This window comes from Sphaeramia orbicularis, chromosome 6 (genome assembly GCF_902148855.1).
Source record: "Sphaeramia orbicularis chromosome 6, fSphaOr1.1, whole genome shotgun sequence".
NCBI classification, from domain to species: domain Eukaryota; kingdom Metazoa; phylum Chordata; class Actinopteri; order Kurtiformes; family Apogonidae; genus Sphaeramia; species Sphaeramia orbicularis.
In genome coordinates this window covers 20,037,271-20,061,156 of record NC_043962.1, presented here as the reverse complement: position 1 = coordinate 20,061,156, position 23,886 = coordinate 20,037,271, and the positions used below count along the sequence as shown (strand labels likewise).

The following is a 23,886-nucleotide window of genomic DNA, read 5'->3' as shown; positions in this document are numbered from 1 at the left end:
TTTTCCAGCAGTTCCCAAATGAATTTTCTCTCTATTTAACCTTTCTTAATTGATTTATCACCATATATCAAAATATCCACAATACTTTGTATTTTTTCAGTGATAATCAGGTATTTTCCTATATTTAATTTACAGACCATGTACTTTAATCATCATGATGAGATTACATTTGAGGGTTATTATATAAAAAACAGAGAAAACCTTAGAAAAAAGTGACATTTCAGTCAAATCTATCATTAACTGCACATAAATCAAGTGTGTCCATCCACTGTCACTGATCCAACTCCATGGATTTTACTGGTGAATCAGTGTTGTAGAAGGTGATGGTCTTTCCATGGTAACTACGAAGCCTCTGAATGTCCAAATGGGTCATATCTGATGACCATGAAAAGACGACAAACTGCATTTTATACCAAATTTTTCAACATATTGATAGGATTAGTGGTGTTAAAGTTATTAAACATTTTAGATCAGTAGATGGTTTTGGTCCCCGGTGGATATTTGGGTCTTTATGGGTTTAATGCGGTGGAGAAACAATGCACTTTTGATATATTTGGCTGCCATCACATGCACCTGCAGCGACCTTGGCAATAAGGTAAAATACTTCTCATGCATTCAAAGTGGGCTTGGAATGGAGCAGGTATCAAACATGGTAAATCACATCAGTTTCTCTTACTATTATCTGAAACTACAGACAGGTGTGAAGTCAAAATATGTGCATATGTCAACTTTTTATGACCTATTTTAAGCTGTGACCTCAAAACTGCAGCATGTTGAGAGTTTAATCATAGAAATATGCCCAGCTATGCATATTCATGTGGTTTTGCATGTTGTCTTTATTTTTTCACACTGTAAGTGAGTTTTATAGGCCTGGACTCAATTAGAAATGATTCGTTTACGTGCAAAAAGCAATCTGTTGCTGCCAAAACTAGGAACAAATCAATAATGTGATTAAACCTTAACATGGCTCCATAAACTCAGTCTTTAGTTATTATTTTGTTTACTATGCACATGTGGAGTAAAATATGATTTTTTTTCTCAATAAAATCTGCTTCAGTTGTAGCAGTTTACCAAATCACACTGTGAAATGCAGCCACGGTCGTCTATCACCATTTAAAATATGACGCTTTAAGTTTGGATGAACTCCTGATGCTCATTTTTTTTGGCTGTTCTTGGTGATTTATAAAGGAAAGGGAAATGTAACTGTTTAATATTTCATAAAAATCTGTGTCCAAAGTGTCACCATGTGAAACGATCCAGATGATATTCATTACATAAATTGGGACCAGTCAGTCTGATATTAACAAGATGTTTTTGTGCTTATGTTGTGGCAGACTGGTACTAGTCATACATGATTTCACCAATGACTAATTTAAAATACTAATATGGATCTGATGTTTGACAATGTGCATCACAGAAATCAGAGTCTGTAAGTTAACATTTAACATCCCTGTTTGAGCAGATTGAACAATGTAAGAAGGCGTAGTGTTGATGATAAAAACTTGATCATTTCTTTGCCACATTTCTATATAAAATGTGTCTTTGTCAAACATCCAGATATGACTACTAAGTACAGACGACATAAAACAGATGACAGTATTGTGCCTGCTGCCCCACCCAGGCACATACTGAACCATTAAAGTACCACCCTGCTGCACAAAAGGACAAAAAAAACTCACAGCACTTCAGGAAAATGCCTCAAAAACCTGCCCTTTGCACAATATTTTCATTGTAGAATGAGGCTCCTTAACCCATAAAGACCCAGTATGACATTTGTGTCAGTTCCCAAATGATTGTTCTCTATATCTAACCTTTCTTAAGTGATTTATTACCATTTATTATAATATCATCCTCTTTAGTTTGAGTTTTTTCAGTGTAAATCATATATTTTCCTATATTCAATTCACTAATCATGTAAAAATGAGGATTATTATGTTAAAAAATTGATAAAACTGAATAAAAAGTGACTTTTTCAGCAAAATCTCCCATTAACTGAATATAAACCAAGTGTCTCCATCAAGTCATTGATCCAACTCCATGGGTTTTACTGGTGAATCAATGTTGTAGAAGATGACGGTGTTTCCACATTCACTACGGAGCCTCTGAACGTCCAAATGGGTCATATCTGATGACCATGAAAAGATGACAAACTGCATTTTACACCAATTATTTACACGGATTAGTGGATCAATAGGGATTAAACAGTTTATATGGATGATTTTGGTCAATGGTGGATGTTTGGGTCTTTATGGGTTAAGTTTGGTTGAGTACATGTAAGTAGATCTTTAAGAAACTTTGGGTGAAAAACAATGTTAGCAATGTGTGGATGAAGCAATTATGTAAAAGTTACTGTAAGGAGAGGAATGAGAAGAAGCAATAAATCCAAGAGCTTCATAGTCAGTGCCTTATTTCAAGGGTGTCAAACTCATTTAAGTTCAGGGGCCACATTCAGCTAAATTTGATCTGCAGTGGGCTGAACCAGTGAAATAATAACGTAAAAATATATAAATAATGTCAACTCCAAACTTTTCTCTGTGATTCAGAGGAAAAACAAGTAAATTTACATTATGAAAAGGTTTACATCTACAAACTATCCTTTCAAAAGATGTGAATAACATGAACAAACTGAAAAAATAAGTGTAATTTTAACAATATTCTGTCTCAGTTTATCATTTACACATGTACATTATAACTTACAAATGCACAAAACATTTAATAACAGACAGAATCTTGTTAAAATTCTACTTACTTCCCTTAAGATATTTCAGGTTGTTCATATTTCTTCAGGTTATTCATATTTTTTGCGAAATTCTACTTTGTTTTAGTGTAAATACATGAAAATATTTACATTTACAAAGAGAAAAATTTGGAGTTGTCATTATTTATATGTTATTATGATAGTATTTTACCGATTTGACCCACTTGAGATTGAATTGGTCTGAATGTAGAACCTGAACTAAAAGGATTATTAATATCTTAGTGTAATTTTTGCATTTCACAAATTCATCCCAAGGGCCGGACTGGACCCTTTGGCGGGCCGGATTTGGACCCCGGGCCGCATGTTTGACACCTGTGCCTTATTTGACTTAATTAAGGAGCTGAATTTCCAAGTAATCTCAAAACACTTTCAACACGTTTGCATAATCTCTAAATATGACTACTGGCAGTATTTAGTCTTTTTGGAGTGTGTATATCCTGAAGGAGTCACTCCGTCAAAACCACTCATTTGTCATGATATGAAGTAGGAGAGCAGCCAAGAACAATATTGAGTGTAACTTCTTCAATTGCGAAAAAATGTAGTCTCTCCAAGACAAATGTTCACATCATCTAAAAGCAGGAAACATCCTTGAACTTTAAAGCAAGATATCATGTTAAATATACCTTTAATGCTCCAATAGACATTGTTGTCATTGCTGAGCATCAGTTTGCTATGTTTGGGGCTATGTACAGTATGTGTCTCTGCGTGGTTACTTGGCAACATTCAAACAGTTGTTCTCATTGGGATCTAATCTCTTCAGTGTTTTTTTTTTTTTCTCACTGTGAAGCAAAACAAAAAAAGTAGAAGGGTTACGGGGGTCCTAATAATTACTGCCACAAGGTGGAAAAGGGATTTAAGTCATGTGACTGCCTTGTTAAGCCTGCCACTGCGTTACATAACATTTCGAAATGTGCATGTGGGTGTGCATGTGTGCATTTGTTTCTGTCAATATGTGAATGAACGTGTGTGAGGATGCTGCAAACGATCAGTGATGTCATGATAGATGTTTGTTTTTAGCACCTGACTGGCTGTTGTCACACCTTTGGCAGCTGTCTGGGACAATGGCTACATGGTGTAAGTTTGTGTCCCGTCAGTAGACACACACAATAATATCCTGTACACACATGCACAGAATTATGTAAAACTATAAAAGAAACAATGCAACGTGGGCCTAGACACGTGGACCTAAGTGTACTCCTTCAGGGTGCTTTTGTGGAGCCTGATTGTACGCTCTCAATAATATCGATCTCTTAATGCACAGATGTCAAACATGCGGCCCGGGGGCCAAATCTGACCCGCCAAAGGGTCCAATCAGGCCCCTGAGATGAATTTGTGAAATTCAAAAATTACACGGGAGATATTAATCATTTTAGTTCAGGTTCCCAGTTTAATCTCAAGTGGGTCGGATCAGTAAAATACCATCACAATAACCTATAAATACTCATAACTTCAAATTTTTCTCTTTGTAAATGTAAAAATTTTCATGTCATTTTACTGTATTTACACTAAAACAAACTATCATTTCACAAAAATGTGAATAACCTGAACAAATATGAACATTTTGAAATGTCTTGAGAAAAGTAAATGCAATTTTACCAATATTCTACCTGTTACTAAATGTTTTGTGCAATTGCAACACACATGTGTAAATGATAAACTGATAAAAACGAGGCAGAATATTGTTAGAATTGCACTTGTTTTTCTTATGACAATTCAAGTTGTTCATGTTATTTCGATTTTTAAGGAAACTTTGTAAATGTAAACCTGATCATTATATAATTTTACTTTTTTCACTGTTATTATTTTACTGGTTCGGCCCACTTCAGATCTAATTTAGCTGAATGTGGAACTGAACTAAAAGGAGTTTGACACCCCTGCTCTAAACCACAGGTGTCAAACATGCGGCCTGGGGGCCAAATCCGGCCCGCCAAAGGGTCCAATCTGGCCCCTGGGATGAATTTGTGAAATTCAAAAATTACACAGAAGATATTAATCATTTTAGTTCAGGTTCCCAATTTAATCTCAAGTGGGTTTGATCAGTAAAACACCATCCCAATAACCTATAAATACTCATAACGCCAAATTTTTCTCTTTGTAAATGTAAAAATCTTCATGCCATTTTACTGTATTTACACTAAAACTATCATTTCACAAAAATGCGAATAACCTGAACAAATATGAACATTTTGAAATGTCTGAAGTGCAAGTTTTCCCATATTCTGCCTGTTATTAATTGTTTTGTGTATTTGTTGATCCAATGTCATCTGTAAGTTGTAATTTACACGTGTAAATGATAAACTGAGACATAATATCGTTAAAATTGCACTTAGTTTTCTTAAGAAATTTCAGTTTGTTCATGATATTCACATTATTTTAAAGGATAGTTGATAGATGTAAACATTTTGATCGCATAATTTTACTTTTTTTGCTCTAAAACATTGAGGAAAGTTTGGAGTTGACATTATTTATATATTATTATGTTATTATTTCACCGGTCTGGCCCACTGCAGATCAAATTTAGCTTAAAGTGGCCCCTGAACTAACATGAGTTTGACAGCCCTGTCTTAATGATATGAATCTCATTTATTTTTTAATTCATATATGATGAGACCTTTGAAAAACAAAGTTGATTTGGTTTGAGCAGCAGCTTAGGAAGCAAATGCCTCACAAAGACAACATCTGAGCCCAATGCCCCAAGGTTAATTCAATACTAGCTACCACACATAAACACACATGTACACACACCGCGCGTTCCTCATCAGTCACATTAACCATTCACATCCGCCAGCGGTCCTTGACTCCCCCCTTTGCCCCCAGGATAAAATCTAACACCCCCAAAATAACCGGATGAGTTATAAGAGTCAGCAGGGCCCTCATCCAACCTGCCCTTTTAATAGAAACAAAAGGCAATTAACCCGGTATTGCTAAGAGTTAATTTAAGATGCTAAAGGTGGTTTGCTTTCCTTTGTAGTCTAATCTCTAAATTAATAAACTGACATGCCACAGACTGTATTAGATTGCACACTATTTGTGGAACCACTGTCCCGTCCAGTTGTGTGCGGTTGGTTCTGGTGGTGGACAGGCCTTTTTTTTTTTTCTTGACTTAAACACAAACAAACATGCATGGGAGGGGGTCAGGGGATAAGAAAACACAAGCATCCACAGGGCTTCCCTCACGCCCTGGGATTTACGCCACATGTCGTATACCCTCCGTGGGGTCAGATTTCTTGGGCCCTTGTGCAGACCCTGCCCAATGGTAATAGTGGAAAACACAGCTGACCCCATGTCATTTCAAAGTTACAATGATGTTTCTCAAAGCAGCGTTAGGTGTGAGGAACAACAATGTCTGTGCTTTTAGTGAAGGTAATCTTCATCTCAACAGCTGACAGGAACCAAAAGTACCCCATTTTGGATTTTCCTTGGTTACTATGGAGATGACCTCTCACCTGATGATCCCAGGAAGTATCGTTCCAGGGCAGAACCGAAGCCTGAAGGATTGTCCCTCAGATCGCTGACGATGAAGGGCTGCATGGTGGCATTTTGATCGTTGATAGGCCAAGTCTGTCCCTGAACACTGGCACCACCGTACCAGGACACGTTGGTCATGGAGAAGCAGTCCTGATAGATCACACACACAGATCACACTTAGGGCTGTGTATCAGCAAGAATCTGGTGATACAATACAAATCACAATACTAGGATCACGATACGATATATCGCGATATATCATGATACTGTTAACAGAGCGATATTTTTTGTTTTGTTTCTTTTTTTAAAAGACTATTTTCTGGAAAACATTATAGTGCAGCATTTGGATAAATAAAGTTTTAACATGTGGCTTTACCAGTACAAAATAAAACACATAAGTAAATAAATAAATAATGTTTTACAGACATTACAGTTTCAGATCCTGCTTAAATGTTTGTATCCTATTGCAAAAAGAATACATAGTGTTCAGTCCCTGAATCATCCAACATCAGAACATTATTTTTGTGCATTCCCAATAAAAAAACAAACATTTGCCTCTTTCAGACAGTAAAAAGTGCTTTTAGGATGATTGAATTATCCATTATTTAACAAAACAGTGTTATCCATTTCAAAAAAACTACGTGTATGACGTGCTATCACATATATACACATATCGCTGTAGTACTTTTGTAGTAAACAAACAACAGAACCAAATACCCATGTGAATATAGAAATAAAAGAGCATGAAAAACGAAAAACAAAAATGAACCTCTGCCATATCTGCATTTGAATAAATACCTAAAAATATCGATACAGTACTTTTTAATATCAATACAGTATTGTGAAGTGAAATATCGTGATATATTGCGATACCGATATTTTCTTACACCCCGGATTACACTTAAAAAGAGTAACAGTGAGCAACTTTGAAATGAGAAAAAAAAAAATCAGTTTATTCTGCAGAGATTACTTTTTAACTAAATATCCTTTCCTTTGAGTTTTGTATTGGGGAAAAATAAAGAGAAATGTGTAGCAGGGAGTCTTATGTAAAAGAGTAAATAATGTGAAATGTAAAATATATATATCTTTCACTATAATATATCAAGTGACAAATATTTTCTGAGGTTTAATCTTTTGCAAAAGTTATTTTTACTTTTTTGCAGAATGTTGAGTAGAGGCTATAGTATGATGCCTGGTATATGAAACCGTCTCAGAAGTCACGGCACACGGAAAGGATTCAATGACATGACGTGTTTTCTTAGAAAAAGTAGTCTTCTCTCGTCTTTACGCGTGGACTCAAGTGCGTCAACTGGGGAGCTTGAACAGCCTAATTCATGTCCACAAATCTGGGTTGCGTTGCTCAAAAACAGGTGCCAAAGTGACCACCTGAGAGTCACCACTGAGGACTTTCGGAAATTAGAAAAAAAAAAAAAATGCCACTTTTGTTGTTAAAGTTTGGAAATATTCCCTGTGACCTACACCACATGACAAGGTGTTATGGCGAGGAATGTTCCAGCAGAAAGATTAACCTCCCCAAACATCTCAATAGTTAAATACCTTTGATAATTAAGCAGGGGGAAAAGTACAGTAAGTGCTGTGCATGCAAAGAAGAAGAAAAAACATATTAACTGTACTGTGACAAAGCAGATTTAACGGTGTTTTCCGCTGTGCCATGTGCCGTTCAAAGAAGGTCTGTGAAAAAGGGCGAAGGGTGAGGGGATGGGATTTTTGCAATTAAAACTCCAAAGATCATTATAATTCATTTAAGTATATTTAACTTACAATTTAACAAAAGATTAATAGATTATTTTTTTTTACGAAACAAAGCGGAATATTTAAAATGAACTGAATTACCACTTACTAAATTGTGTGCCTTTTTAAAACAGTTTATGGCAATTAAATAATGCAAAATGTAAAATGCTTGTTTAAGTAATTATTTTTTCTATTTAAATGCACAATTCAGTCCCTTTTTTCATATATTAAGAAGCTGAAATCAGGTACATTTACGCGCGTCAGTGAGATGTGTTGTGTGTGAAATGAATGCGGTTTGCAGATTATAAAAGCAACAGGGGGATGATAAATGCAACAGTATTTCACTTATATTACATGCAATATTATGCAGGGGATTCAGAACACCCACATTTATATTTTTATTTATATTTATAAATGAGCTTCATCTGTAGGAGCCAGGGTTGAAAGTGGAGACTTTCCAGGATGAGATCAAAGTAAACTGTTCATATGTATTTGTGCGTTTTGCCTGAAAACAATAACAGAATAATGCAGTGACAGTGTTTTTTATTGTGATGTGGACTGACTCACACTGACAGGAATCCTACCTTCAACTCCACATGACAGTGCACCGGCGCCCATGTCATACTGTAACACTCGGTCTCCGTCTCCTCGTTGACTTCGAGCGAGATCTTCACCTCCGCCACCGAGTCCCACGTATAGCAGAACTCCGTTTTATTCAGCCAGCACAGATTCCTCACGAAAGGAACCTCCACGTCTGGGTTCCCCACATTCCCAACGTCTATCTCCACGTAGGTCTTGTCCTCTGTCAGGGTCTGGATGACCAGTGAGTGGGTTCTTCTCTCCCAGATCAGTCCGCTAAAAGTCCCCCTGAGGATCCAGTTCTTGTTGGGCTGGTCCACCACTTGCCAGTATATGATCCCGATGGTCATGACGAAGAAGACGGCCACCCCGAGACAGGCTATAGCTCCTTTCCAGGTCTCGTTCATCTCCTTCAATCCCGTGTCCCATGTTACCTCAGGGATGGGGCTAGGGTTCCTATTTCGAGCGTGGGGCATGTTGACTTTTTGTATCAGCAAAGAATCAAACACAAAAAATGCTGCAGAAATCTGTGTGCGTCAAAAATCTGTGTTGCTTCATCATGTCATGATGTTTTCGGTGAGGCTACAGGATAAACCAGCCTACTCTTTTATCTTTACACCGTTTACACTGTTGGCTTTTGCGCAATTGTGCCAGCAACAGTGACCTGTCATGTGAAAAAACCTGTGAGAAATAAAAATCCCAGCAGGCAAATAAAACAGTATGAATGAATAAATGACTTACCACATACTGCTGCAGTTTTAAAAGAGTTGGTTTGGTAAATTGCATTGGCTGCAATAAGCTCGTAAGCAGCCCCAAGCCGGGTTTGGCAGCAATGCCTACGAATAGCTCCTAAGAGACTGTCTTGCTTGCCCTGCACTTTCTGACGTAACGCCGAACTGTTTCTTCAGAGGAAAGGTAGAGAGAGGGAAGTGGGGGATCAGGAGGGTTTGGCAGAGTCTTGGAGCTGCCCGTCGGGGCTGGGAGGCCACCGACAGACTAGTAGGGAGGGACCCCCATGCGTGGTCAATAACTCTCTGTGCGCTCTGCGTGCGTAAAGGCGGTGGAGACTTGTCATCCGATGGGTTTGGTGTGGTCTGGGGCGTCAGATGGGGAAGGCATGGCCGGGGAAGTTGCAAAGCTTCATCCATATTCAATCCTCTGGTATTCAGAAATCTCTAAATGATTTAAACAGCAGAATATTTTTCGTGTGCGTTCTGCGTTTTAAATGAAACTGCTGGAAAAGCTCATGTATCAAAGTGAATGACAGGTCAGTTATCAGCTATTACCTCACTTATTCCACGAGATGGCATGAGTTTGGAAGATTTCATTTGGTAATAAATCATGCTGCATCCAGGAACCTTTTGGAATTGAGAGATTCAACTGGTTTCCTGGACAGTTTTACTTAGTTTATAAATGGAGAACCAACAAATATCCAGGCTGGAGGGCCAGTACCAGTCCTCTTTTAACTTTAACAACTAAAATTTATCAATTAATATCAGTGGTGCCATTTTATTTAACCATACCTTTTTCATCCATCTTATCAGAACATGGACAAATACCTGCTGTTTGGATCTGATCCTATATTTTTTCAATAACAGTTAATATTCATTATTATAGTACATCATATTTCAATATTAAATTAGATATATGCTCTGTTTTAGCCCTTTCATGGATAGTGGTCACTACAGTGGACAGTTATTCAAAGCTGTTCTTTTGTATATTCATGGATTTTATTGTTTTAGTTCCATATTAGCCAACACAGTGGATCATCCCATACACTGACATTCATAGCTTCACAGTAACTTTACCGTCCTTGATAAACCTCACCTGCACTAACATGCTTTAGTGTAAATCAGTTGCTTGTTATTATTATTAGACTGTATTCAACAGGTTTTTTTTTTTTTTTTTTAACAAAAAGTTGTTTTTTTTGCGTATTATCTCCATAAAGTGATTAATAACTAGTATTAGTGTATGTTAAAATGTGACATCAGAAAATATCAGATTAGCAGCATTTTAAAAACATGTTCATAGTTTTCACACAGTATGCCAGTAAATACATGTTTCTTTGCTTCAAAAATTAAACGCATGGTGTCCAGCTGAGTGGACATTTTTGCAACTCCATGCAACTCCGTGTCATTGTTTTTTTCATGCCTAAAGAGGAATAAAAACACTTAGGGAAAAAATCTTGATTATGTTCTCATAATTCATGCATGAAAGGGTTAATATGAGACTATGATTTCCATATATCCTAAGTTCACACACAATATAACTCTATGCATCACAGCATTATGTTAACAAACTCCAGAGCAGATCCAGGTAATTATGAGTTACATGTCAATGCATTTTAGACAGTGTGAATTGTGCTTTTGTGACCCGTGGCTGTACAGAAGACACTTGAGGACAGAAATGTTGTTTATGAGTGCCTCAAGGGTAAGCAGGTGGTGGTGTGCTTGGGGGAAGGTGGCATTTGTTGGCATTTAGACTGTCAACATCTATTGTGTCTGGAGTCTTGAGCATGAATAAGTACGTGACAATCATTGTGTTTGGTCTATAAAACACAAAGCCTTGTTGACTGTTGCTTCAGTCAGAGGCATATTCTTTGTTACACATCTCTGAAACTTGAACTGTACACTGCTCATGTTCACTTATTTTGATTCAGTGTCACTATCCATTTATTTCAACACAGTTCTTACTGTAACATGGTCATGGCTCTATTGGTATCTAACAACAACTTTATCAAACCCAAAAATAAGACAAGAGGAATCAGGGCTTTGACAATGTTGTTATGATTGTAGGTTAAGGTCTTCCGCAGGGCTGTACACCAGATATCCCAAGAGTGTCGGCTGACATACCTTGAAGATCAGTTGCCCCTGTCCCTGTTTATGCATGTCAGCCCCCCCGATCCATCGCATAACTCTGGCAGGAGCAGAGACACTGGATAAGGCTGTGGGAACCTGTGAGAACACTCTACCTAATCACCCCACTCCAACTGCATAAGATCTCAAAATCTCTGCAAGTTATTGGTGCCATTTGTTTGTGACTTATCTGGTTTTGAAAGACATATGTTCAGGTTAAAATTAGGCAGATGACCAAGAAGCTACTTTGTCTTTTGGAGGGAATGAACGCTGCTTCCATCTGCACACCAAATAGCTATCACTGTATGAGTTCATGTCCTGCGATGGTCAAGTTTTTCCCACAGTGTTTTCATCATGATTTCCAAACTGTTTCAGATGTTGTCTTTTATGTAATCGCATGTAATCTGACATGAATAAGTGCGTGTGTGTGTGTGTGTGTGTGACTACGTGCACACTTGCAATGAAACCCCTGAAATTCAAGTTCATGATAGGCCTTGTGGCAGCCAGGCTCCTGGGTCAGAGTTCAAGCTTATGACATCAACGGAACATCCAGGGGGGAGGGCCTAAATTTACACGCCATCCAGATTGCCCCCAACTCCATCCCTTGTGACTATTAATAGACAGAGGACTGCTGCGTGGCATGCACCCGCTCCCTCCGAGAGTGTGAACACGGGACGTGAAAAAACAGAGGAATCTGACCTGAATTGGCCACTACATCTGACCACTCATTTAGTGTTGATAGCAAGGGGCCAAGGGTTTAATTAGGTGTGTCGGAAGAGAGGCTAATGGTTTATGTTTTGTGTGATGAGTGTGTCCACTGCTTTATTAAGATCAGAGGGAGTAAAGTTGCAATTAAATAAAAAATAGCATTTAAGTCACTAATGTGCCTAAATCTCATGGACTACCTCCTTAAAGATCCCTAAATGTTACAAAATCCCGAAAGGTCAGCTGATTTATACTACAGTTCAAGTAAAAATTGATATTTTTACTTCAAGTATCATTATGCGTTCATTGACGTAAACTGTTAAAGCACTGATGGTGTCTTTTAAAAATCTTTTCCCTTCAGTCTTGTTCAGTCAAACCCGATAGCCACTGAAGCTTACAGTCTTCTGTCTATGAAACATCTGCTACAGATTGTCAACAGGGGATGAGAATGGTTTTATAAACAACTGCTGCCAAAAATGATAATTGGCTCCCCTGACAAAGTTCCGCCTCAACCCTGACTGTAGTGCACAATGCACATAATGTAGTATAGTCTTAGCCTACTGTATGTGGCTCATCTATTTATGTTGTATATTAATATAGAACATGTAAAAATATAAATAAAATTCACATTATTGCACTCAAACTGTCATCAAAGTAACTAACCTGTGGCAGCAGCTCATTCTTTACTCCTTATCCACTCTCCATCACTATGTCTTTCTATTGAGTGTGAAAAGTGAAAGTATAAAAACATGCTGCTAAATGTCATCTTTTTGTCAAGCAATTACTTGAGTAAATGGTTCAACACATCAGGATGGTCTGTGCTTCATGCAAGGTTGAAGTGGCTTTAGAGGGAAACACTACAACAGTGGGTCCCATTACATGCAAAACTATTCACTTGAACTGACAAACTTTTCCATCTTCATGTCTGGATCTTCAATTTACCATTTCCCCTTTTTTTTCTTCTCTGGGATATTCAATACCAACAACTTCTCCTCCGGCTGCCTGCCTGAGAATCAGAGGGGGAAAGTTTCCATGTGGCCCCAGTGCCTGGCCTGCTCTTGGCGGGACAGTCCCGCTGTAGACCAAACTGTTTCCGTCTATCCACCTCTACTGTTAGAGGACTCTATCTTCTCTCTCTCTCTCACTTTCTCCCGTTTTGTAGTGTCGCACAAACAGCCACTTTCCACTGCCCCAGACCTGACCCTTCATTCCAACTCTTTCTCTCTCTCATACACACAGACACTCTTCACATTTAGGTGTAGTTTCTCTTAGATTATGATTATCTGAAATCTGCAGCAAAATGAACCTCGTGTGTGCTCCTTGTGATTGAGGTTACTTTTCTCTCTATGCATATATATACGTATGTGGAACCATCTATTTCTTATAGAGATATAAATCTGTTTACACAATCACTTGTGGTGACTCTGGTTCCTAACAGGGACAAAACGCACGTCCCCTTCATGTAAATAGTTAAATCTGAGGGGTAAGACTTGTTTTAAAGTTAGAGAGACTTAGAGAAATGCATGAGAAAGAGAAAGTTATAGATATGCATGATGCGTTTGTGCAAAGCCTCCACGAAATTAAAACAAGTGGGTGGAATGTCTCAGTAATACACAGAAATGCAAAATCTATGTGTGTGTGTGTGGCTTTTGTCTCTGAGTAGATGAGTGGCCAGGCTATGAACTAGACTACAGCTTCTGCAAAACTGAAAAAAGTAATAAGCAACATTCATTTTCACTAAGAGCAAATGTAAAAGGTAATGACAGCAGCAGAGCTCTCTATTGCAAAGTCATTTGGAAGGCAATAAAAAAAACAGTTTGTATTCTTATGGCTGGTACAACAACCAGTGAAATGAAATAATATGGTTTACTTTTATTTTCCATCAAAGAGCTCAACTGTGTGTGTTAATAAACAGGCTTGAATCACATCTATAAATGGCAGAGTTGGACAACAGTGTGAGAGCGGACCTTTGGCTGAAGGTTGCACCGGTTCATGTTGCTGGTCCCCTTCACCCCCCATAGACCTGGCCTGGTCTGCACTGGCTGGAACTTTGCTAAACATTGGCACCCAGACTGAGGTAATGATCGCTGCTACTGCTACTGCAGCCATAGAAAGCTCCAGGTCTGAGTCCAAGGAGGAGACAGGAGGCAAAAGAACTAGGGATCAACCTTTCACACCTTACACACAGGTACACATACACAAATATCTTTCAACAAAACGTATAGAGGTGATAAGGGCAGAAATAATACCAGATATTTACCTCACTGAATCAGAGTTAAACAGGTTCAGCTGCAGTAATACATACCAGTCTTTACCGAGTTTAAGGTTTCATCTGTGTGGTTGATATTGCATCTTTATTTGCATTTTTTCTTTATTTTTTCTTATACTGTAGGTGTAGCTTTCCACCCTCTTAGGTAGAAACACATTCAGCTGCGTCAGTACTGACAAATATTATGAAATGTAGAGGATTGAATTCCACACTGGTTGATCCAGGAACCAGTAAACACCCACAAACAACTCCACTACTATGCATAAATTATACACCACCACACTGACATGCACTATATTCTGATTAACAGTCAGCAAAGCAAGTGTTTTGACAGCTAATGGGGTTTCATGAACATATTTACTGTATTTGTTTTATGGAGATATGACCTTATGTTTAATAGGCAGTGGAAACTACACATTACAGTGTGTCATGTGAAAGTAATCTCCCCATCTACACCTTGCAATGTTTATGCACGTCCAGTATACGGTATACTGATGTCAGCTGATGCCATTCCAAAGTAACAAACAAGTAAACAACTAAAGAAGTGATGGCAGCAAATATTCCCGTTATCTGAGGCAAGAAAAGGAAATCCAGAGACACCTGTGTTGTTCTAATATAGTTAAACGAACGACTGTGTGGTCAATGATACAAAGACTGCATAATAATCAAATGTCTCTCACACACACACACACACACACACACACACGGTATCTTAACTGATGGAAACTTCCCTCCCTGGCATAGTGTGGGCTGTCAATGTAGGCCATTTCCTGCCACTGCCAGGTCTGAACCAGCTGAGCCAGGGGCTCATGTTCCACTCAGGGGGCCTTCAATCATTCTTACCCCTGCTGTAAGCACATCGTAGTTGGTGTGAGGTCAGACACTGGGGGCAAGAGCTCTGAAGGAGGAATGGGATGAAGTCTCCCTCTGCTGCTGTCTCATCATATGAGGAAATGTAGCTCAAAGCTGTGGGGAAAGGAGGGGCCACAGTGGCTGCAAAACAAAACAACCTAATTTCAGTTCTGTTTGTTAAGGGAATATTAGCACTAGTACAAACTCAAACATAGTGGGTGACTCTGAATTATAGATGGTATAAAATGTAAGGAAAAATATAGAAGTAGACAAAGTTATTGTAGAGACACACTGGTGGAATATGGGGGGCTCCATGTATGGTGATCTGCCCCTTCTGTAAATAAATGGCTCATTCTAAAGCAAAGAAACAAAGAAACAAACAAAGAAAAAAAAAACATACTGACTGTCATTTATTTTTTCTTTTGATTAGACACTAAGTAAATAATCATGAATATTATATATAATTACTGCAATTTGATAGTCATAGATCATATTTACTGGACCTTTAAACTGACCTTTATTTGTTTGTTAGTTTGCATTAAGGCATTTATTTTCACATTCACACTGAGATAAATCATGTTCAACAAAGAATTCAGTGAAAGTATTTTGACCTGCTTCGAAAAACAAAACAAAACAAAACAAAACAAAACAACCAAAAGTAAATAAATGAAAATAAATAAAAGGTCTGGGAAGAATATGGCAGATTTCCTGAATTAGTTGTGGAGATCTTTAAGCCCTATGAAACCTCACATTATCACATAAACCGAAAGTGGAACCTGATCATCATTGATATAAACATATTTCATGGTCTATGTGCTTGGTCAGAACATACTTACATGACAGGGAAATCAGATGCATATTTCAGTCTCATTTTCTCAAACAGTGCTGCAGAGGGACCTCCTGTGTCAGCCCTCTGAACCCTGTCTTCAAGGGCACAGGCGAAAGCAAGTGCGCACGCGCATTACAAGTGTTCCCGGAAGTACTTCAATACACGTGTAGCGTTTGACAACCTTGAAAAGACTACAAAACAACAAACTGCAGCGGATGTGTAAAAGCTAGCGTTTACGTGATGCCGGTGACACGAATATTGTAAGCACGAAGTTATGTATTCACAGCACTAGGCAAAAATAAGCGTATTATCTACTGTGTTAACGATTAAACCTGTATTTGTATCTTTTTCGTGGCCGTTTTGCAAGCTAGCGGCTAATGTCTGAGCCTTCATCTGTTTTCTATCTCACTGAAGTTATCAACATAGAAAAGCTTCACTGAATTTCTTCTACTGTCACTGTGTTTTAAGCAGTTGTCTTTGTGACTTATATACAACGAGGAGTTAGCTAGCATCTGATAGCTATGCTAAAATATCTTGTCGTTAGCATGTAGCCAGTGTTTAGGATACATCACAATTAGCTTGTGTTGATATGTAGACACTGAAGTAAGCCAGTCTTTAAATGGGAAGATAGTGGCATTATTCCCAAAGAAGTCAGTCAGTGTTAATAATTTGTTATGCTAAGTGTCATTAAGAGATGACTTTTTAACTGTGGTGTACGTAGGGTCCTATAGAGTCATTTAATATTGAAAAACGGCTAAAATTTGCTTAGAGGTCTTATGTCTTTGTGCATAACTTTGTGTTGGTAAATGCAAGTTCTGCAAATGTACAGGATTTCAGTTCTGTTGCAACATGTTGATGGTCATATGAACTATGTTTTCAGGTCAAAAATGTCACATTTCATCACAATTAATGCTATATTTTCATGTCACAAATGGCCGAGTTATATTTTAACTGAATTTACCTGAAAAACAAATATTCTATTCTTTTAGATTCCCCAATTTTTCTTACAATATTATATCCTACATATCACATGTTTTATTTTTACAGGTTGCAATGTGGAGTATGGTGCTGATCCATCCTGTTTATGTTACGCCAATACATACATTAAGAATGTCACACGTCACTTTTTAAATCAACAGTTTTCTAATAATAAGCATTTTTATAAAGAAATAACAATTCTATATTGTTATTTACTCTTTAGTATGATGATAAACTATACAATAAATAATTATGATGCTAGTTTTTGCACAGGGATCATTTGTGGAAATGGTGACATGGCTGCTGAGCATCAGTATGATGAGATCCGGAACAACCGTGTCACATCCGTCCACTGCCACATTTTGTGTTTTTGTGTCAGCTGTTATTGTTTTAGATCCACAATACTAACATTTATGAATAAGAGGAGAATTAGCAATAGTGAGTATATAAGTTTATTCCTAATAAAGTACTGGTACTGACCAGATCATAATGGGTAATGTCACGTCCGTCCACCAGCAAAAGTTTTCACATACACGTGCTATTCAAAATCTGATATTTCTGAAAATATAGCTTCCACTGTCAAATAATATCAGTAGTCTGTGCACAAATGCATTAGCATTATTTCAACACAGTTCTATGCATTTCTTACAACTTTTTTTTTGACAGAAATGGCCACTCATTTGAACCCCTAAGCAAATTTTAGCCGAAAATAATACTTGGTTTTCCGACAATACATGCCAGCTTCTTTTTGAAAAGATTGCATTTACGTTAAGAGTCATACATTTTTTTCAGCAAACTAATTGTAATGTCTGCCGTACTCTTACAATAAGATGTTGGTTATAGTTGAAATGAGCAGAAATTCACTTTTTCTCTACAAACTAATCTGCAAAGGCTTTCCCTATGATGAACCTATTGCTTGAATGTTGGCTGTGTTGAAGAACATAATTGTGGCATCAAATAGATTACTTATGTGATATCAGCCCTGCCCTACATTTACACACATTGATGTAGTCAATGATGGGCTCAGGACCTGTCATAGGGACAGTTATGGTAAAACACTTTGCCTGCTACTCCTGAATCACTGAATTAATCTGAATTTGTGTTTCCTGGAACACATTTTCCAAACTATAAATTTCAAAAATGCTGATGGATGATTTGAATATGTTTTTAGAATTCATTATAACCTCTGTAATGCGGGACTAAAAGGTTTGGTTTTCTGCATCGTTAAAAATGATGGTTTTTAATCAGAATCGTGCCAATTACCAATTAAAAAGCAACATATTTTCCTCCAGCTGGAATGACAGTTGTCATATTTACTCACCGAATATTCCCTTTGTGGTTTGGATAGTGGATCCCAAACAGTGGTCTCATCCTATGCTTCTTAATGACACAACTCTCTTTTGATCCAGCTCTTTTATATCTTCAAATTTTGACAGCAGTCAATTATACCAGATTAAAACTGAACTAAAGTTGAACCATGCAGTCTTAGTTACAAACACAACATTGACAGTGAGATTGTAGAAAGGGTTTGTGGGAAGGACACAGTCACTGACGACATTTTCCTCCTTTCTCCTCAGCTATCCCCTGTATCAGCTGGGTAACCCACAGCTGAGGCTCTTCAGACCCAACTGGTTCCTGACTCTGGTTAGGCCCGGAAAAGAGCAGCCTCCTGACACTGTCCAGTTTCGCATCCCAATGGAGTAAGTCTGCTTACAGATCTTTTCTGTCATTGTGTGGAGATGCATTGGAGAAAAACATTTTATGTAATGAATTCAATGTTTATTCTGCATTTTTAGCTAGTAAGACTGTACTGGTTCATGTAACCACATTTGTTACAAGGTGTAATGACTCAAGGCACAATTAACACCGAATGAATGAATCCATTGCAAAGAGTGGAGTTCTGCTCTGTGGTAACTGATAGCTAAACTTTAATAAAACACAATAGGTAATAGGCAAGGCAAGTTTATTTGTATAGCACATTTCAGCAACAAGACAATTCAAGGTGCTTCACACAGGACAAGGGAAAAAGAAACATATTTAAAAACATTTAATACCCATATAAACAATCAGTGTGATTGCTCTCATAAAGACTGGCATGACTGTTGAGTTATTAACATCATAAACAATGTTTGTATTTTACATGTATATAATAGTCTATAACAGTTTGAACTATGCATAGCCATAGTGTATAACAACTTGGTTATGAAAATGTAATGTTTTTACTCATGGATATACAAACTCAAATTAATTTGATGTGTGAGATGTGATGTGATACGTCCTCTTTCCTTAGACTAAAGGCAAAAAAATGATGTACTCATGATTATCAAACCTTAAATTCAATAACACTTTTCAACTCTACAAAATCACTATAAGAGCAGATTGCTCCACAGAGGTGATTTCAAGCACTACTTCTTAAATTTGGTCTTTGTAAAGCATATGTGGGTCTTCATATCACACATTTGCTTAAAACTGTGGGAGACTTTCGTCACCAGTTTTTCATCAAATTTGTAAAACCCAAGTCAGAGCCTAAGTATCAGGAATCTGTTAGTCTTTCCGTGATTACTCACCTGAATTTCTTCCTTCACGGTGAACAATTTCAAAGTGTACTCCACCATAAACAAACCATTTGTTTACAAACAGAGCCGGTAGGTAACTTGGTCATTTTCAGAAATTTGTCACAATGTGCATTGTGGGGAGCGGAGGTTCGCGCAGCCGCATTATGACCGCAACCATAGGCCCCAGTGGCCTGGCAGTGGCAACAGCAGCTGCAACAAACACGACGTGGTAACGACTGGAGCTCCGCTTCCCACAGTGCATGTCGTGAAAAAATTCTGAAGATGCCTGATTATCCTACCGGCTCTGTTTGTAAACAATTGGATTGTTTTTTGGAGGAGTACACTTAGAAATTGTTCACCATTGAGGGAAGAGATTCTGGTGAGTAATCACAGAAAGACTAACAGATTTGTGATACTTAGGCTGGGGCTCGGGTTTTACAGATTTGATGAAAAATTGGTCACGAAAGTCTCCCGCACCTTTAAGGACGTCAAACTACATGACTAAAGTTTTTTTAGATTATTACACCACCTTCAGGTAGGTGGCTTGCACTACATAAAACAGAATCAAAAACACTTGAACTGAATTCTCCATAAATCTGTTCAGTGTGCTTAATCGGAGTTGAAGTTTGTCAATTGTGTTGCTAACAAAAAAACAAAAAACATGAGGTTCACTGACTCCCACAACTTACACAAAGCTTTATGGATGCTCAGTTTTCCTTTAACAGGAAAACATAAATAACAAGAAATGTCCACATATTAATCAGTTTACAAACAACAGCATTTCTCTCTATTGCAAGTTTGGTTTGATTAGATGTCTATTTAAGCAAAAATTGTTCGCTTAAATTTAAATGTTGCTTTTCTGATGCAACTTTTTCTCTATGTCCTACAGAAAAGTGCACAGCCTTGTCAGCCTTGTCACTTTGTGCTTTGGTGTGATAATGTTTAGATAACTTATGGATTATGTATGTTTAAGCATAGACATCTAGACATTTTCAATTTTTCAATTCAGCCCCCCTCATGTCACTATTGGCCTGTGGATACCTCTAATGTGAACAACAAATAACAGTGAACAAACAACAGCTGACATAGTAATATACTCAGACATGGGCCTAGACCTGTGTTGCTTAGCTTACATCCTTACATGCAGTAGGTAATTACCACAATGCCACAAACCTGAACCTCATCAGGAATCAGAGGAGTATCCCAGTTAATGAAACTTACTGTACTGTCCACCCTTAGCCTTGTTGCTTTTACTCAGTTAAAATGAGTACATGTATTTATTTCTTAGTCTCTTCTATTGAGATCTAACAAGAGAATACAGGAAATGTGCACACGATAATCTAAACTAAATGCCCCCTGCAGCATAAAGTCAGTATTTAGTTTAATGTCTGTGTTGGACAAAAAGTAACCCAAAAATACAAATTTTACCCCCTTTATTATGCCAATACATTTAATAAATAAATGTGTTGAATGAAGAACAGAAAATCAACATAGTAAATCTCTGAAATGTTGACTGTGCAAAGTATAAAGACTTTTTAAATGCTAATGGATTTCACGCTAAATAGCTACCCGACACTTTGGGCTATAGAACACTTTTTTTTCTTGAAACGTCTGTTTTTAATGCTGTGCATATTTCTTGTACCTTGGCAAATATGTAGTCACGAGAACTTCGTTAAAACAATAAATGTAACAGTGGCCTAAGACTTTTGCACAGTTTTTCTTAGAGTAAGTGACATCTAGCTTGTGTTAAAACTGTCAGAATAATATGTTGAGGACTATTAAACCATTATTTTTTGGTATTTCCAGTTTTTACAATTACTATTAAACTATTTTACCACATTGGGCTCAGTGAGACCTATTACATAATGCTTTGTATCTCAGACTGCAATAATTTGTTTTTTCTGACACACTGTTGGACCATTAAACTGCAGCTGGGGTTGGTTGGTGGTGGTCATTATGGCCACCAGGTGGCATGGCAGTCTCAAGAGCAGAAATCAGAGGCAGCAGTCCTGACAGTATGGACTGTTTTTACCACTTCTGGCTGTCTTTAGTGAACTCACTTGCAATGATGATATGAGAAAGGCAGACATGGGTGGGAAGTGAGGTCAAGAGTGTACTTGTTAGGAGTTATTGTGGGTATTTGGGCTGTGTTACAGACTATTAGAGCAGTCAAATCTGAAACTGCTTTCTAGTATTGGCCTTGAATATTACCGTGCTTTATTTATTATTATTTGTCTTGCACTACTTGCAAGTTTTGTGGGTTTGGACGATATATATTTGGCCATGAAAATCAACAGGAGGTCTTTACCAGTCAACTGATGAGCTGATTTTGACTTCATGTGCAAGCCAAGGTCAGTGAGGTTAGCAATGCTCCTCCGGCGCAGAGAGGCCCAGAGCCCACACTGGGGAGAAAAATTGAAGTTTCAGGCAGATCATCTATGTGTCTCTGGTGGGGTTTAGCCCATAATCTGTTCATCCAGGTGCCTGGCCTCCCACTCTGATTCTTGCCGCTTCTCTGCCAAACTCCTAGGGTACTTATGTAATTGTGTGTGTGTGTGTGTGTGTTCGCGCATGGTTTTCAGTGCAAGTCAGTTAGTGAGACTGGTGTTGGTGTGTGTGTATATATGCACAAAAGTGGGTAAGTGCAGGGAGTGTTATGTATTTATTTTTTGCAGTCTTTTGTGCTTGGGAGGGGTTCATGACTGATTGATATACTGCTGGGGCCTCAGTACGTCCTTGAAACATTATTATTTTTTACTTCTCATCCTCTCTGTGTCGTAAACGCACACATGGAGAGACAGCCACACAAGCAAAAATATTACTCCCACTCTCAGCTAATTGATGAGTCTGCTCATTACAGCAGTGGAGGTGAAGTTATGACTCTGTATGGTAGGTGGTGTTGGTGTGTGGGTAAGCCATTGTAGTGCAGAGCAGCCGTTAATGAGAAGTAGAAATGTGGGAATTCTCAGGTCAATAACACAAGGTGGCTTTTGTCTCTAAGACACCTTGGAGCGAGATCTGTCTTGTTCTGTCTTGTTTTTTTTTTTCTACTTTTGTTGAGCTCTCACTCATATCATTCACTCGCTTTCTTCTGCTATCTGAACACGGCTTTCTCTTTCCTCTCCCTCCGTCCCACCCTAGGCTTTGCTGTTTATTGTGCTTTTCTTGAACACTTTGCAATGCGTCCAAGACCAATCCCTCTTTGGCACTTGTTGTTTCAGACACCTGGGCTGTGTTCTCTCGTAATTCTCTTTCTACCTGCTAGAGGGAAGTGTTTGTTTGTCTTTTTGATTGTTCTCAAACCTTTTGTGCTATGTTAGTATTTCCTCTCTAGAAGGAACATCATCGAATTTCTAGGTTTACACCCACATACACCTCTTGTACCTCACCTGGCATGGCTAGAGGCCAGCACCGACACACAAAGAAAGGAACACAACACTGAACCTTGTGTTCAGTTTACTACTCAGTCACATTTCATGCTACTACACTGTCTAATAACTATGAAACCAGACCATCCAGCAGTTTCTCAGGCTGGAACGAACTGATCCGGCAACACAGTAGCTCAGTCTTTTCTACTCTTGTACAGCTAACCAGTACCTACCTGTTGGATCAAACAATGTTATGTTCGTCATAGCAGTCGTCATCCCTCTGTTTGCTGCTTCCATCTCATAAACACATGGCCCAATTTGAAAACAAGGTCATTTTTCACGCTAATTAACCCCAGCTTATGTCATAGGGAGTCATTCAGGGAGCTAGTCGACTATTGTAATTAACTCTTGAGTCTTTACTGACCTGTCTATCCCTAAGAGGTTCAGTGACTTCAGTTGACCTCTTCTTTGATCTGTGTCTGTCCTATTGTCAGACCAAAACCTGCACAATAAATATAATCCTTCACACGCTGCTCTTATACAATCAACTTCTCAACTGTCTCTTCTCTAAGTCTCAGGTTCCTCAGTGGCTTTCCCTCTAAACAAAGTCTGCTATTATGATCTTGATACTTAGTGCTGAGCAACTTCTGTGCTTGTATTGTCTGTGTAGATGGGAGGGTTAAGGTAGTGAGTGTGCGTATTTCGGTCCAAAGCTGACAATGGAGCGGGCTGACAATGAGGAGCGGCTTTCTTTTGCCTTTCATCTGTGCAGAAAACAACTCTCCTGTTTCATTCTCACCACTAAGCCGCTTTGACACAATTTACTTTGATGTTTTGTGTGTGTGTGTGTGTTTGCAATTGTGCATCGGGACATTTTAAGTGTTTACCTATGACCTATTAATAAAGGGTACAAGTAAG

At 38.1% G+C, this 23,886-nt stretch overlaps 2 protein-coding genes across 4 annotated transcripts in view; one reads left to right on the top strand and one right to left on the bottom strand.

The window, feature by feature from the left end:
- LOC115421338 (SITS-binding protein) overlaps positions 1 to 9,534 on the bottom strand; it is a 46,557-nt gene extending 37,023 nt beyond the window's left edge. Inside the window, exons 1-3 of one of the 3 annotated variants that reach the window (XM_030137180.1) lie at positions 9,299 to 9,534; positions 8,563 to 9,221; positions 6,205 to 6,376 (exon numbers count right to left, since the gene is read on the bottom strand). In XM_030137180.1, coding sequence (XP_029993040.1) covers positions 6,205 to 6,376; positions 8,563 to 9,033 — 643 coding nt within the window. In that variant the 5' untranslated portion in view covers positions 9,034 to 9,221; positions 9,299 to 9,534. Of the gene's footprint in view, positions 1 to 6,204; positions 6,377 to 8,562 lie in introns of all 3 variants that reach the window. The other 2 variants (XM_030137181.1, XM_030137179.1) reach the window with 2 other exon arrangements.
- Positions 9,535 to 16,212: 6,678 nt separating this feature from the next.
- Positions 16,213 to 23,886, top strand: part of mrpl23 (mitochondrial ribosomal protein L23) — a 34,218-nt gene continuing 26,544 nt past the window's right edge. Inside the window, exons 1-2 of the mRNA XM_030137111.1 lie at positions 16,213 to 16,327; positions 18,623 to 18,745. Of these exons, the coding sequence (XP_029992971.1) occupies positions 16,308 to 16,327; positions 18,623 to 18,745 (143 nt within the window). The 5' untranslated portion in view covers positions 16,213 to 16,307. The remainder of the gene's footprint in view (positions 16,328 to 18,622; positions 18,746 to 23,886) is intronic.